Source organism: Anopheles nili, chromosome 2 (assembly GCF_943737925.1).
Source record: "Anopheles nili chromosome 2, idAnoNiliSN_F5_01, whole genome shotgun sequence".
Lineage (NCBI taxonomy): Eukaryota > Metazoa > Arthropoda > Insecta > Diptera > Culicidae > Anopheles > Anopheles nili.
The window spans coordinates 77,354,186-77,368,825 of NC_071291.1; the positions used below are offsets into that span (position 1 = coordinate 77,354,186).

Consider the following 14,640-nt stretch of genomic DNA (forward strand, 5'->3'; position numbering starts at 1 on the left):
TTACCTGGAAATGGAAAACTGACGCCATGTTCCATGGATCGACGGCACACGTTTCGGTTCGCTTGAGTCTCTCACGAGAGAGAAAGAGAGAGAGAGAGAGAGAGAGAGAGAGAGAGAGAGAGAAAGAGAGAGAAAACAGAAAATAATGACGGAAAGGGAGCCAAACTCACATATTGTGTTCATTTTACGCAATACGAATGTGAAACTTTTCGCTGTTATTGTTAATCTATCTTATTGTTATGTTTTGGTACAAGTACTGCCAAAAATAGCCGCTGCTGAGTGTTCGTGGGATGTATTTTAAAGAAAGCCGTTGAACACTGGCAGCTTTTTGAATTGGGGACCAAAATATCGAAAGTCATCGCATGTATTTGGCACTTCATATCAATATCGACGCCTATAATGAGAAAGAGCACATAATATCACAGGATGCTTCAGAAAAAGCAAACTAAACCGTTTGGTTCGAATCTGCTGCCATGGATGACATAGAAGAACGCATAACACGTCAGTTCAATGATGACCTTAAAGGCGAATGTTGGCGGCCAAACTGTTTTGACATTCACATCTATTCGATAACATCGGTTTGAGACCGTGGACTGCGAATTACTCTGAAAACTTGCTCAGGAACGTCCCAGGTTCATCACGAGAAAGGTTCTGTCCGTGATTTCAGGAACACAAGCTAAGGGTAGCTGGAAAATAGAACACGAAAACCATGCATCGAACAATGACCATATTGCTATGGAGCGACTGGTCAACAATGTTCTAGACGAATTGGAGAAAGAATTTACTAGCAGGACCGAGATGGGAATCGGTGCGCAAAACCGAGTAACACGAGCCCGTACCCATCCCGCACGAAACCCCAACGATGTGGCATGCTTTTAGTCCTGAACAAACAAAGCACATCATGGATTCGTTAGGCATGGCCGTCAAGTTTGGCTTGTTTGAAATACGACATAAAAAAAGTACATGAATCGATAAGGTGGAGAATGGCGTGTGCAGTGTTTCGATCTATCCAGCTGCAGGGACGTCGGTTATCCATTCTATCTCCAATGTTGGGTAGATTTCAGAGGCGCTTTGCAATGTCGAAAATGGGAAATCATGAATGAAAGCGGTGCTTATCGATGATAAATAAACACTCAATCCTGAACTCGTTTATCGGCCGGTTGGACCGATCACTAAACCACTTTCACTAATTAAATTATCTCAAGCAGATTAAAACCGGCTTTCTTCTACGTATTACACATTGATAGTAATGATTTAAACACTTCAAAAAGCATCAAAATATCAAACAGCCACAGTGACTCTCTATAAACTCCACAATGAGAAAGTTTTTCGCCATCATCCAGAATTTCCAAATACTCGTCGTCCGAGTAAAAGCGTCCCTTTCGCGAGGTTCAAGGCTTCTAAGATGGCCGAATTGTGCCAAAGCCAACACCACTTGAAGTGGATCTAATAAAAGAAAACGAAGCAAGAATTCGCAAAGGTGCACCGTGTGGCGGCAATCTATGGTGAACATACACGGGCCACCAAGAAAAAAGTCAAAAGGTTTCGCTGGCTTTAAGGCACCGTGGCGCGATCCTGCCACAAAGTGCAGCAGAATAACGCATTTATGCATTATTCCTTCGGTCTGTCTCTGGCACAGACGGCTTCGGAGTTGGCGTTCCGCGATGCTTTATGTTGAATTTATCCACGCAGAAGCCATCTCGAGGAACGATTCCGTCCTTTTTTTGCAGCGCTCGGCGTTTTGTGCCTTAGTGAAAGTTTCAATTATCATAATTTCACATTACTGTCGTGCCGTGTGTTGTTTAGGTTCGGGATAGCGCTGCGAAGACCCGCTTGCAAAGTTTGCTGGTTTTTGGGAAACTTTTCTTGCGCGGAAGGCGTGTTCCATCGCATTCTTCCATTTTTGTACGATTCGCCTGACCGTTGCGCAGAGCGAAAAGGCGTTTTCCATTTGGAGATTCATCTCGAGAGTGCTTCACCATCATTCGCACCGAGAGCCAACGTAGAAGGCGAACAATATTGAGGGATGCATCTCGCAAATAGCACGCCGTCTACTATCCACCCCGGTGCTGAGTAGTTCGTTTGTTTGCCAGCAAGTTTTCACGCGGAACGATGATGGTTTGGTATGGAACAGCAATGAAAAAAATACACGAAGATAACCGCATCACCTGCCGAACAGTCCATCCACTTGGCGAGGCGTACTCCAGCAAAGCCGGTTCAAGTGTCATCCCGGATATGCTTTGCTTTGTATTTTCCTTTTACTTTGAACATTGAGCCCCGGTTCCAGTAGCGGGGAAAGAACGTTTACTCAACGAGCTTTCAGAGTCGGTATACATGAATTATGACGAGGCATGTAAACAGCCTGTTAGTGTCAGTACTTTGGATAACTTTTGGTCAGTCTTCTCTATTCGGGCTTAGTCAGTATGTGTTTAAAAGAGATTGTAATAGCAATCTAAGCAGCAAAGGTTGAATAATTTATAAAACCTTAAGTTCATCTTGTCTTTGCTAAAAACATGTAAAATTTCTAACATACTTGATTCGTTCTTTCTTCTATTCACAGTAATTTCATTCTGTTAACAAGACACCGGGGATTCCCATTATCGCAATGGCCTACCGAGGAACAGTAGTTGATTATCGTTAACGGACGACAGAAAAAAAACTACACCTCAAATATATATCACGAACGTGCGATCATAAAAACAGAGAAAAGTGATTTCGACGGACCGTGAAAAATATTCAGCCTCAGGTCCTAGCAGTGGACCTTTTCGTAGCAAAATTCACGAGTGAGAACTTACGGCGAGGTTCAAAATGGTGGAATCAGGCACCATTTCGCGTACCAGCCCGGGTTCGACGTCGATCGTTGCAACGGGAGGCGTTCGGAATGGCATTCTAGAAACGAGAGTGCGAGGAGCATGGTACCGGGTGTCCGTCAGTCTCGAGACGGAGTACATATCGGTCAGCTTAGACGAAGCTTGCGATCCGATCGATCACTCAACCACACTGAACGGGACACTAGGGTAAGTACTGTTGAGGAATAAGCATTAGTCATATAGCCATTTTGGGCATTACAGCAACATTTACAGGGAGTGTTATATTTCACCAATCGCCTCCATTCTCATTCAGAACAGTTGGAGCATATGCAATCAACACAGATGCTACATTTACTTGCGAGCAGATCAAACTTATCCAATATTACTCCAGCAAAACACGTGGTGTTATCCTACGAATTGCCACAGGCATGCAATGATATGTGAGTTTGCCCAGCTGGGGCTCATGATTGACTGATTGATATCGAATTTATTAATGTGGCCAACCACATCCCTTCGCCACCACCGATGAGGCTCAGTTATCCGTTGAATCCGGACCGGAATTCAACGGCATCGTTGAGTCGGCAGAAATTATGTCGACGTATGGTCAATTAAATTTGATTGCAAAGATAAAAAAAAACAATCTACAGGCAAACGTACCCGCGGCGTTGGCGGTGAATGTTTGCGTGATTGCATTTATTCTGCTGCGGGATTGTATCGGTCATCAATTTGAAATGATATCGGCGATTTAAATATGCCTAGTGGACATGAATCCTCATAACCATACGATGATTCTGAAATCAATTTTTATTTGAGGCATAATTTTCAATACTGAACAACGAATCAGCCCGATAATAGGTCAAAGCTGTGCATTTGTTCACTCTTGCTGATTTTTATTTATAAAATTACATTTCCCAATGGCCTCTATGCTGCGTTTCGATTTTCACCCTCAATACATTCAATACATTCGAACGGAGACCGTTAGGAAGGTTTTCTAAAGCACTTCTAGTGAACAGGCGTTAGAAAAGAGACCGGAAACGGCAAAATTAGGGTTTTGCGATAGCACACCAACGACAATTCGTGGCACAACGTTCTCCACGGTCGCCCGGAATTGCCCCTCGTTCATCGCACACCAGCAGTTTGCTTTGGATCGGCCTTGCCTGCATAAAAAGAACCTTTCCTCCTGCTGGTGCGCGACTCGCTTTACCAAAAACGTTGATGAAACTCGAAAATTGAGCATGCTTGCTCGGGAAAGGTGAATAAAAAAGGAATCGCCCTAACCGCGCCCGGTTTCCCAGGGATCCGGGTCGCCGAAAAGAGCCTCGTTTAATTAATCCTGCTTCGGACGCGACCGGTCGGTCTTGTCGATGGCATAACGCGTCCTGATCGTTTCGGGACGCCGCACTCGTGTACATACAGACGCTGCCGAGCGCAGGCCTACGATATGTCACTGCAATCCTACGCCCTGCGGTTCCACATCCATCCGTTGGACAGTGTTTTGATTTCACCGAAGACGACCGGTGCGATTCCGGCGGGTTTGCCCGCGTTCGAGAGGGCTTTTTGCGAAGGGCGGTTTGATTCCGCAGCCTCGCCCGAGAGTTGTTTCGCTTGCGGTAGATTGCGGTTGGCGTGTTGTGCAATCGAATGAATGAAGTTGTTTCCGTTTTGTTGCCAGCCTGTGAAATGCATTTTTGTGTGTTTATGCTGGAATTTTCTTGTGATGCCTATTCCAACCGATTGCATCGTGGATTGCGGGACTAGGTTTGCGAAGCAAAATGCAATCGCATTTATCGATTTGTTGCCTTTCAACGTGTACTGAAATGCATGCATGCGTTGTGCCAATTGGGCCGTTCTGGTTAGTGTTTTGGTTCAGAGTACGATGGCATAGAGAACAAACCTTAACAAATTGTAGCCAAAATGTTACGTCCTTCCGCAGGACTAATGAATACTTTATATAAATGGTTTAAATCTATTTTAAAATAATATCCATCAAACGAGTTTGAAGCTTAAATTAATTTCAATGTACTAAAACAAGAACATAAAACAGTTTAAACCAGTTGTGGTAAATTTCATTTATTGCTCACGTTCGAACATTCTTTATGAAGCAATTTCACTTCCCAAGTACTCAAATTGAAATTGTGCTTTTCACGCACTCCGAGACGCTCGCTGGTCTTCGAACGTTCAAGATTTCATCCCCCACAAAGCAGCACTATGGCGCTGTATAAAGGCAACACCATAAAAGCATCGCGGCCAGGTGTTTTCCCCAAACGACCCAATAAACCACATTCGAGCCACAGGCGCAGGGGTAGATGGTTGCGAGTCACAATTTACTCCACGCTCGTACACAGCCAGAGCGCTCTTTTTATTTTTTCAAACTGCTGCTTATCCCTTACCGAGGTATACGCCATAGCAAACACACTCTCACTCTCCCGGCAGGACCAGCACCCGGTGCGCATGCGACGAGCAATTAGGGTGGCCATTTTCCAAACCGCAGCCTACAACCCCGGTGCGTTGGTCACGCTGGGTAGGTTTCATCGCTCGATAGGACCGGGCTAATGTATGGATGACATTTCCGGGCTTCAAATGACTCCGGTGGCATCGTTCATCTTTTGTCGTCGATGGTGAGCTGTTTTTTCTTCTCTGGTCTGTCGATGAGCAGGAAGGATGCGAGAATAGGCGAACGTTTTAACGATTCCAAAGGAGGCTGGGGTTTAGTGAAGGGCAACACAAGGGTGTGTGTAAAGGGTATTGTGTGTGTCGAATTCATAGCACACCCGAACTTTCACCCCGAACGAGGCGGAAAATTGAAGGTAATTGAAACTAATGGTTAATAAAATGTGTGTGAGCGGTTTTGAAATTTGGCGCTAAATTTATAGAAAATTCACCAGTGCGCGAAAACGATGCGCTTGGAATAGATACGCATAGATACGGAGCATCTAGCAAACGGGTCAATTGTAGGCTTCAAGGACTTTACTTTCCCTCGCAATCAAACTGAATAGGATGCTTTGAATGAGATCTACCGCACTGCCAAATCGTTGATGGTAAATTCATAAATGAAATGTCACGCAGCTGCTAGAATACAGCGTGAATACTAATCGAACAATAGGGACGTGTTAACATTTGTGGCATGGAATTTCAATATTTAAACATTCAACAAGAGTCATGTTTTAATGAATTAAATCATCAGTTTTATTACGATGTCTCGTAAATACTATTGAATAAGACCGGTAGATTCCTGATGTTCAACATCTAATCAGTAATTCCTAATTTAACTCACTAGATAACCAATTATGAATACGGAAGACATTACGCAGCTTACAGAATTTATTAGGAGATGATTATTTACCCATTATCCTCTGAAAGCTAGTCACGTTTTCATGAGCGTTCTTATCGATAATGTCACGACTAGGACCAATGCTCCATCGGTTCGCTGTCCAGCACTGCCATCGTAATATTTGTTATGGTTCATTTTTGCTGACTGCTGGCCAAGAATTCCTTGCGGACACGTTTCTGCACTCCAAAGAACTTCCCGCCACAACCGGTAGGACCAGCATGAAGATAAATATAGATGCTAATCAAGCTTCCAGCTTGTCCACCATTTACAGAGCCCGTACGTCCACTGGTGACTTGAAGCGAGACCTTTAACCGTACGTGGTGCTTCCGGGTGCCATATCTTGATGAAAGAACGAACCTGCTGTGTTCGCACATTGCGCTCAGGTCCGCGTGGACGTATGTGCCTGCCGCCATCGCTAATCACGCATAATTTGCCGCCCTCGGGAAGCCACCCTACAACGAGCGCGTACACATACACACATCCGCATTGCCGTACTAATTGAGCCATAGTCATCACACGAAGGTATGCCGTGAAAATGGCAAAACGAACGGTGCGAGAGGCATCGTAGTTTCGCGTGGGTGGCGTGCTGGTGTGGCGGCGAACGGGAAAGATTAATAAATAATTACCGTCACTAATCAATTTTCCGTCCAGAGCAACACGTTTTGTGGGAAAATTAATTGAATCGAGCACGCCCGGATGGAGCCACGGAGGGAAATTTCATAACATATTTCATTCACTCTTTTGCTTTCATCGTTGACGGTCAAGCTTTAGTGTCCCCACAGTGATATATATATATATATATATATATATATATATATATATATATATATATATATATGTGTGTATATATATATATATATATATATATATTTGTAAATATATATATATATATATATATATATATATATATATATATATATATATATATATATATATATATATATATGTGTGTATATATATATATATATATTTGTAAATATATATATATATATATATATATATATAATTATATATATATATATATATATATATATATATATATATATATACATATATATATATATATATATATATATATATATATATATATATATATATATATATATATATATATATATATATATATAAATATATATATACATATATATATATATATATATATATATATATATATATATATATACACATATATATATATATATATATATATATATATATATATATATATATATATATATATATATATTCGAGTTGGCATGGAAATTTAAAAAAAAAATTCATGTCAGAAAGAGCTGATTGTGCGCGATAACAATGACTTGTGAACAATACCATAAACCACAACGATCTATAAAAAAAACAAAATTGAAAAGGAACTTCTTTTTACTAATCCTCCATAACGACAGCTGATAGAACTATCACGACCTGTTTGATCTGCGATTCGTAAAGGTCCATTTGACGTAGAGCCCGAGAAACCGAAAATTTGCGAACAACACCGTTCTGGTATCGTACAGGCAAACCACAGTGCAGCGAGAAAACCTTCTTGAACCAGCAACAGCGTCCTTTCCCATTAATCCTCAACCTGTATGTTGCCTTCGTCTCGTCGTTATCGTCGTTTCTTCGGTAAAATTATCACACACACATACTCTACGCATCCGACGGCAAAGTTCGGCTGATGATCCAGTCGCCGGATTCATCGATTTGCCGTTACTAGGGCCTTTTGGCAAGGCCCATCCCACCAGAGCAGCGTGAACGAGCTAGAGTACGAAATTGGGGATAAATTAAGCAACCATTTTCTAGGCGAAATTCAAAGTCCCACTAAGCTTCTCGGAGCTACTTTCCTGCGTTTCCCGGTTCAGGGCTGGGTGCTGTGAATTTTAAATGGAAAACTTGAAAACAACGGGCCGTGTGGTGGGTGAACATTAAATGTGTTTTAGATGAGCAAGCATCGACGCATTGATGAGCGGCCCCAAGAGTTTCTCTGCCTTCTTCGGCTTTATTTGATCTCGCATCCCGGTTACTTCGGGTTTCGTCATAAGTTTTGATGGAAAAAGTCTCTCAATTCGCTGGTAATGGTGGATTTTTGATAGCCTCGGCGATTTGGCTTTGAAGGTGATTTATGCATCACTAGATTTCATCCGCCATCGCATCTCAACGGTGCGTTGGAATATGCGGGTTGTCAGGTTCGCTCGTGTTTTCGATTTTTCATTATTTTAAGATATAAATTCTGCTTATTGGAATTCCTTATCAGACACGCGATTTCATCATGTGCAAAGAAAGGAAAAGGCATTTCATAGTAAACCCAGGGCATCATGTTTCGCAGTAGTGCGCGATGCTTGATCTGACAATAATTGGAAGCCCTAGAAGGAAGCAAAAATCAGCGCTTTCTCAAATTCCACGGAAGGATCAGAAGCGCATTAGTGGCTGGCAATCCACGCAAATACAATTTCACAAAGAACCCTCACTCTACCCTCGCTGCCAGTTGCGTTTTCCCGCGGACGCGGTTTGCACGAACGAACGAAAGTTTTCGAGGTAATTGATGGAAACTATCATCCGTTTTGCAATCGAACCCACCAGTTCTGGTTTGAAGGATGGTTTGCAAGAATGGAAGCGTTGGTAACCGACATGCGGTGGGTGTTCTTCATTTTCCCGTTTCTTATCGGGCGGAGTTTGAGTGCCACACTGGAATTGATCTATATTTTATCCGCAAAGCATTCAATCTTGGCGAAACACTTCGTGTAGGAAACTCAATGAACGTCGGTATGCGATCTATTGTGTTTCAAGGAAAATGCGATAACACATGATCCTTGCGATTCGAACGTTTTGATAAATTTTTTGGTGAAAATACAACAAAAATTATAAAATCAATCAAGTCCTAAGTAATAGACCATACATTCTCCATACGGTATTCACGTAAGGTTAGTTTGAAATGACGTTGCATCACGTGAGGACCCAAGTGCGCCTTGCACATAATCCCCCCAGCAGCGCTTCGATCGCTTTCGATTATTGTTCAAACAGTAGCAATGATAGCAGCAAGATATTTCATGCCAGCCGATTGCCCGGCAGAACGCATTCAGATCACTGAACTTTGTACACCATTCGCGGATTCTAATGAACACCGAGCTTATGGCACCCTGGTTTTCTTTGTCACCACCATTATTGTGCATCGTTGCAGGAGCAACCACAGCGGCAACAATGGCTCGAACAACTCCTCCCAGCCGTCATCGGCCGGTGCCTCCGGACCGTCGATCCACTCATCGGAAAACCTGAGCGTCGGCATGAACGCGTCCACGCCGCTGACAGCCAACGGCAGTGTCAGTCTACCGAACGGGATGGCAGCACCAGGGTCGGCCTCGGGTGCCGGCGGTGGCTTAAATGGCGATAATTTCCTCAACAACAACAGCGGCAGCAACGGCACCGGAACCAGCAACGGGAGTAGCACGAACGGCACCAACGGCAACGGCCACAGCAATGGCAGCGCGCCCGGTACCAACAACAACCACAGCAGCAACAACAACAGCATTGACAACGGCATCGCCGAGATCTGCGACGTGCCCGATTCGGTGGCGAACCAGAAACGACACGTGAGTAGACAGCTTTTCCGGGAGGGGATGGAGTGTGCGTTCGCGCAACCCCACCCGGTGTCAATTCGGCCAATTGTCAGGCCACACACGGCCGTGTATGTGTGGGCTGGCGGCTATTCGTGTATGTATTGGGGACAGCACCAACGGGGGCTCAAATATGTTGGCCGACATTTTCGCGCAATGCGATGGACTCTTTTCCTGCCGCGTACCCCGCTCCACCTCGTTCCGTAACTTATGGAAATTGTTTCAACTCGCTCGCGCTGGACTGGCTGGTAGCGCTTGGAGCAGTGATTACACATTTATACGCTCGTGCGATGCTTGTGGCCTAGCATTTAGCAACTTTTGATAACAATGCACGAAACAATTAGCGACATCGCATATTCGCAATGACCCATTCGCATAGTTACAATCGATTAAGACAATTCCTCCATGAAGTGAATAGCACGTGTAAACATGCCGTTACCCGTCAGATACCTTAAAAGGAGGCCATCAAGAGCATCATTACGAGCTATTTCATCCGAAACATTGTACCATAAACGCTTGCCAATATTTTCAATGCAACCGTCATTTCATGTTCTATATTTATCCATGCAAAGATAGGAGGGATCCTGAATCCTTCACCAAACAATGTACACTGTAGAACATTATTCTTCATCGCTGCCTCGTGTTCTTCCACCCCAGGTACGAGTCATCAAGTCGGACAACAACGGGCTCGGCATCTCTATAAAAGGAGGCCGCGAAAACCGGATGCCGATATTGATCTCGAAAATCTTCCGCGGCATGGCGGCCGACAACGCGAAAGGACTGTACGTCGGCGACGCAATCCTGTCCGTCAACGGGGAGGACCTGCGGGACGCCACGCACGAGGAGGCAGTGAGGGCCCTCAAACGAGCCGGCCGTGTCGTCGATCTTGAAGGTAGGAATCGATACAGAGCATCGAGTGTTTTCCTGCTAGCTTTCGGATGTCGTCGTCATCGTCGTCGTAGACATCGATTGGTACTGTTAGAATTTTCCGTGTTTTAAGTGATTTCGCGAATGTTTCATGCAGACAGACGTGTTTGCTATTAGTGCTTGTTGTTGAGAAGCAGCTTTCATAAGCTGCTTAGTTCAATGAGGACCAGATTTAACCTTTGAGAATTCTCCCAATAATGGAGGAATGAATACTTTCTGATACCTGTTTTTGTTTGCGCGAAAGAGCATTGTTGCTTCTTCTCATGGGGGAAACGTTGAAAACTTTAATCCCAAGCAACTGTAGCCAGGCAACAAACAACACTAGAATGTATTCCACCATAAAACATACCAGGATATATCAGCTCTTATTTTTTTTATTAATATGCTATTTTTAGCCTACATTTAGGCGCATATTTTGAAAATAAGTGAAAAAATGGTAGCTTCTAAACTTATCGTTAAATCCTTAATGAACAATTGCAATAATCACTCCACTCAGTTATTTAAAAGTGGTATGCATAATAAAGCAAATTGATGCAATGAAAACATAAGCAAATGACCTTTTGTTGTTACAAAATTTCCAACGAGAACCAAAGCAGATGTTTCAAATGTCTTGTTTTCGCACTTGTGAATAAAAGCGAAAGCGGAACAAACGAACACCAGAATCGAGGCATGACAGCACGCGCATTACTAAAAGAGAAGTTTGACATAAACCGGTTGCCTACGATTTGGAATCAAGAACAACAACGAACCAGTAAACACAGTAGGACCCTTGTCTCAACAGAAAGACAGAAATGTCTCAAGTGCTAAAATGAATCAATGAAATTAATTATTATTAACATTGAACTTATTGTTTGTTAAGGTAACCAATGATTTATATTCCTGAAATAGGAAAAAAATGCACACCCATTGAACAAAATACATAATATACGACAAACGATGATTTTGATAGTACGATGGAGGCGCATGGTGTTTTGTTCGAAACAAGCATAATTTGTTGTTTTGAATTTTCAATTTTTCGGCAAACAGTTATAATTATATCTATGTGAAAATTGTGTTGATTAGCTCTTTATTCAAATACGTCACACATGGCCCTTCGACAACAGGTTCCAACGACCAAAAATCAAACCGAACCAACCGGCAACATTACCGCAAGTAAGGGTACTGCCGCTACGCACGAACAATTATGTGGAACAGATTCCGCCACCAGAAACCACGCCCTAGTGCTCACGCATTGGTATCACAGGCGCTCATCACGTTGGGTCGAAATTAAAATGTCGACGGAATTGAAACATTAATTTGCGGTTTGGGGCAATGACATGCGCGGCTACAGAAACGCGGTGAGTGTTGCCACCGAAACCGGTTGGGACGGAAATATCTCGCCGAACCAGAACGCGCGTCTTAAGGAGTTCAACAGTTAGCCACAGACGTGACCAAATGTACCCATTCACCACCAGACCGGGGGTTCCAGCGAGTATTATGGTGACCGTAATAAATTTGCAGCTTCAGAATTAACCGCAAGCACCTTCTTCGAAATGCCTTTGCTGGTCTTTGGCCCGTGAGCAAGAAAGTGTTTCAAGGGCCTTTTGAAAATCATGACCATAGAATTTAAAGTTGCGTGTTAGGAAAAAAATAAAAATTTTATCACGTTCCCACGTTCGAAACGTTTTTTGTCCGCTAAAGAAATATGGACACAAAGGTACGATAGCGTGTTTCAGACATCTAATACAGCTGTGTTCCACGAAAAGCTGGATTCATTTTCCAACATTCGACCAGTGTTGAGCGATAAGAAAAAGCATATACCGAGAATAGAATGATGAACGTAAGGCAATCACACGTCTAATAGTGCTCAATCCACGGCAGCCCTCGCCACACACGTCTAATAGTGCTCAATCCACGGCAGCCCTCGCCAGGATCGAACGGAATCCATTTGCGATCATTACGAAGCCCACTCGCTCCCATTGCTTATTCAATCAGGCACTTACCTCCAAGTATCGGTCGGGAAGCCTCGCACACTCGCCCCTATGCACGCATTGCTCCTAAGGGAAAAAGATGAAGAGAAATTGATTACAATCGAACGGATGCCTAATTGTGGGTAGTCGACATTGGATGCGACTCGCGGCTCATGGTTAGGTTTTCGTTACGGAGGGGTTGATTCGCACGCGCATCAGGGACTTACGGAAAGGGATCCGCCATGGTCGGTTAGCAAAATCGCGAGACAGCAGAGATGAGCGAATGGAAATGGACGAAAAAAAAAGTACAGCAATGGTCTACATGTGGAAGGTTAATTAAGCTAATCCGATAATTGCTTCCTAACGAGGTACTTTCCGCGTTAGTGACCCACACCCGATGTATGTGCGAGTGGCGGAGAAAAGAGCGATTTAGCGAAGGATACCGGTTTAGCGCCCCGAGGACAATTCGAAATGGACCATCAAAAGGGGTAACGGACTGGCTGGTGCGCTTTTAAAGATCCTAACCTGTAGGCTGACCCCACCTGGTGGGTGTTTCGAACGTCAGACACGGCTGGTGGACCAAAAGATAGGTGAAACCCATAAACGATTTTCGTTTCACTTCAGCTCGGCAGGTAAGCGAACGCGTGAAACAAACGTGGTTATCCTTTTATCCTCTGATTGCGTAGACACTGCCCACGCTGAATCCCTGTCGAGCTGTGTGTTTGCGTGCTCATGTTTGTGTGGCAGAAATACACACACGCCGGCCATAAGCTTCGACGTTAAATAAACAAATAAAATCTACTAACGAACGAGCCTCGAGCGTTGTACGCTGCCTTCTCCAGGAAACAGCCGAAAAAATAGATTGCGGACGGTGGGTTCGCTTGGGCAGATTTGTCCGGAAAAGCACCGGATCAAATGAGTGTTGCTGAGTGTCGAAATGCCACTTTAGGGACGCACTACCGGAGCAGGAAGTTGTTATCCTTGCGAAGGATGGGAGCGGCAAATAGGGATCAGGAAGCACGGAACGCAGGTGACCAAATTGAATCAATGTCTAAAATCTTCCACGGCACGAAGCATAGCAGGTTCGTCTGTGGGTGTGTGGGTGTCTTCGAGAGGGAAAATTTGGGCAAATCATTGAGGACACTCGGAGGACTCTTAGGAAGAGCATAGGGTGGTTGTGGGAGTGAATCGGAAACGGCTTCGAGCGCTAAGTGGCGAACGGTTTCACTGCCTTGCTAGGGCAGAGACGCTGGGACGAGTTTTTCCATTCGCTCGCTGCTTAAAGAGCTGATGCATCAAATGGACCACACAAATGGACCCTAAATGATATAGTCGCCCTCTGGGGTCCTCACGATGTTTGCACTGATGTGCTGAAAGTTGCGAATGGGACGTCGGTTTTCTGGAAAGCGTACCCGAAATGTGCCAACAAAAAAGTATCATCATTTTCGCTTTTCCCGAGTGGCCTTGAATTGACGAGAGTCGAAACTTGAAGCTCAAACAAAAAGAACTCGGATAAGATGAAAATTTTGGTCAATGTTTCCTAGCGTAGTTTTCTCCTCAAAGCAATATCCTCTGTGTCTCACTTTCCATCGTAGAAAATATCATTAGCAATGACTGGGTTATGGTACAACCGGGCAATGACATCTATTGGTTTTACCTTGATGCTCATTGTCAGGGTTGGCAGTTCGATAAATGCAGAAAACAAAAGAAGACTACACAAACGCTCGACCTGCCCTCTGCTTGCTGGTCTGCGGGTTAAGGTGACCACTTCGGTAAATGTTTCAGAAAAACCGAAGAAACCTACCAGCATGTGCGCCAGCGCGTGGCAGGTTGCGGGGCCATTCGACGGAACCCAGAACACGTCCCTGTTCCACCTTTTTCGGTGCGTTCGTCCGACCAGCACCTCGGAATCGCCGAAACGGTGCTGTGATTTTATTACATTACAATAAAACAGTGAATTTTATGGGAACGGGCTTTATGGGCGAACGATGCAATGAAAAGCGGAAGTCGATGTAGGG

At 44.0% G+C, this 14,640-nt stretch overlaps 1 protein-coding gene across 1 annotated transcript in view; it reads left to right on the forward strand.

Moving 5' to 3' along the window:
* Nucleotides 1-2,808: 2,808 nt before the first annotated feature.
* The window catches only part of LOC128730725 (beta-1-syntrophin), a 49,402-nt gene continuing 37,570 nt past the window's right edge, over nucleotides 2,809-14,640 (forward strand). Inside the window, exons 1-3 of the mRNA XM_053823804.1 lie at nucleotides 2,809-3,017; nucleotides 9,314-9,722; nucleotides 10,404-10,638. Coding sequence (XP_053679779.1) covers nucleotides 2,809-3,017; nucleotides 9,314-9,722; nucleotides 10,404-10,638 — 853 coding nt within the window. The remainder of the gene's footprint in view (nucleotides 3,018-9,313; nucleotides 9,723-10,403; nucleotides 10,639-14,640) is intronic.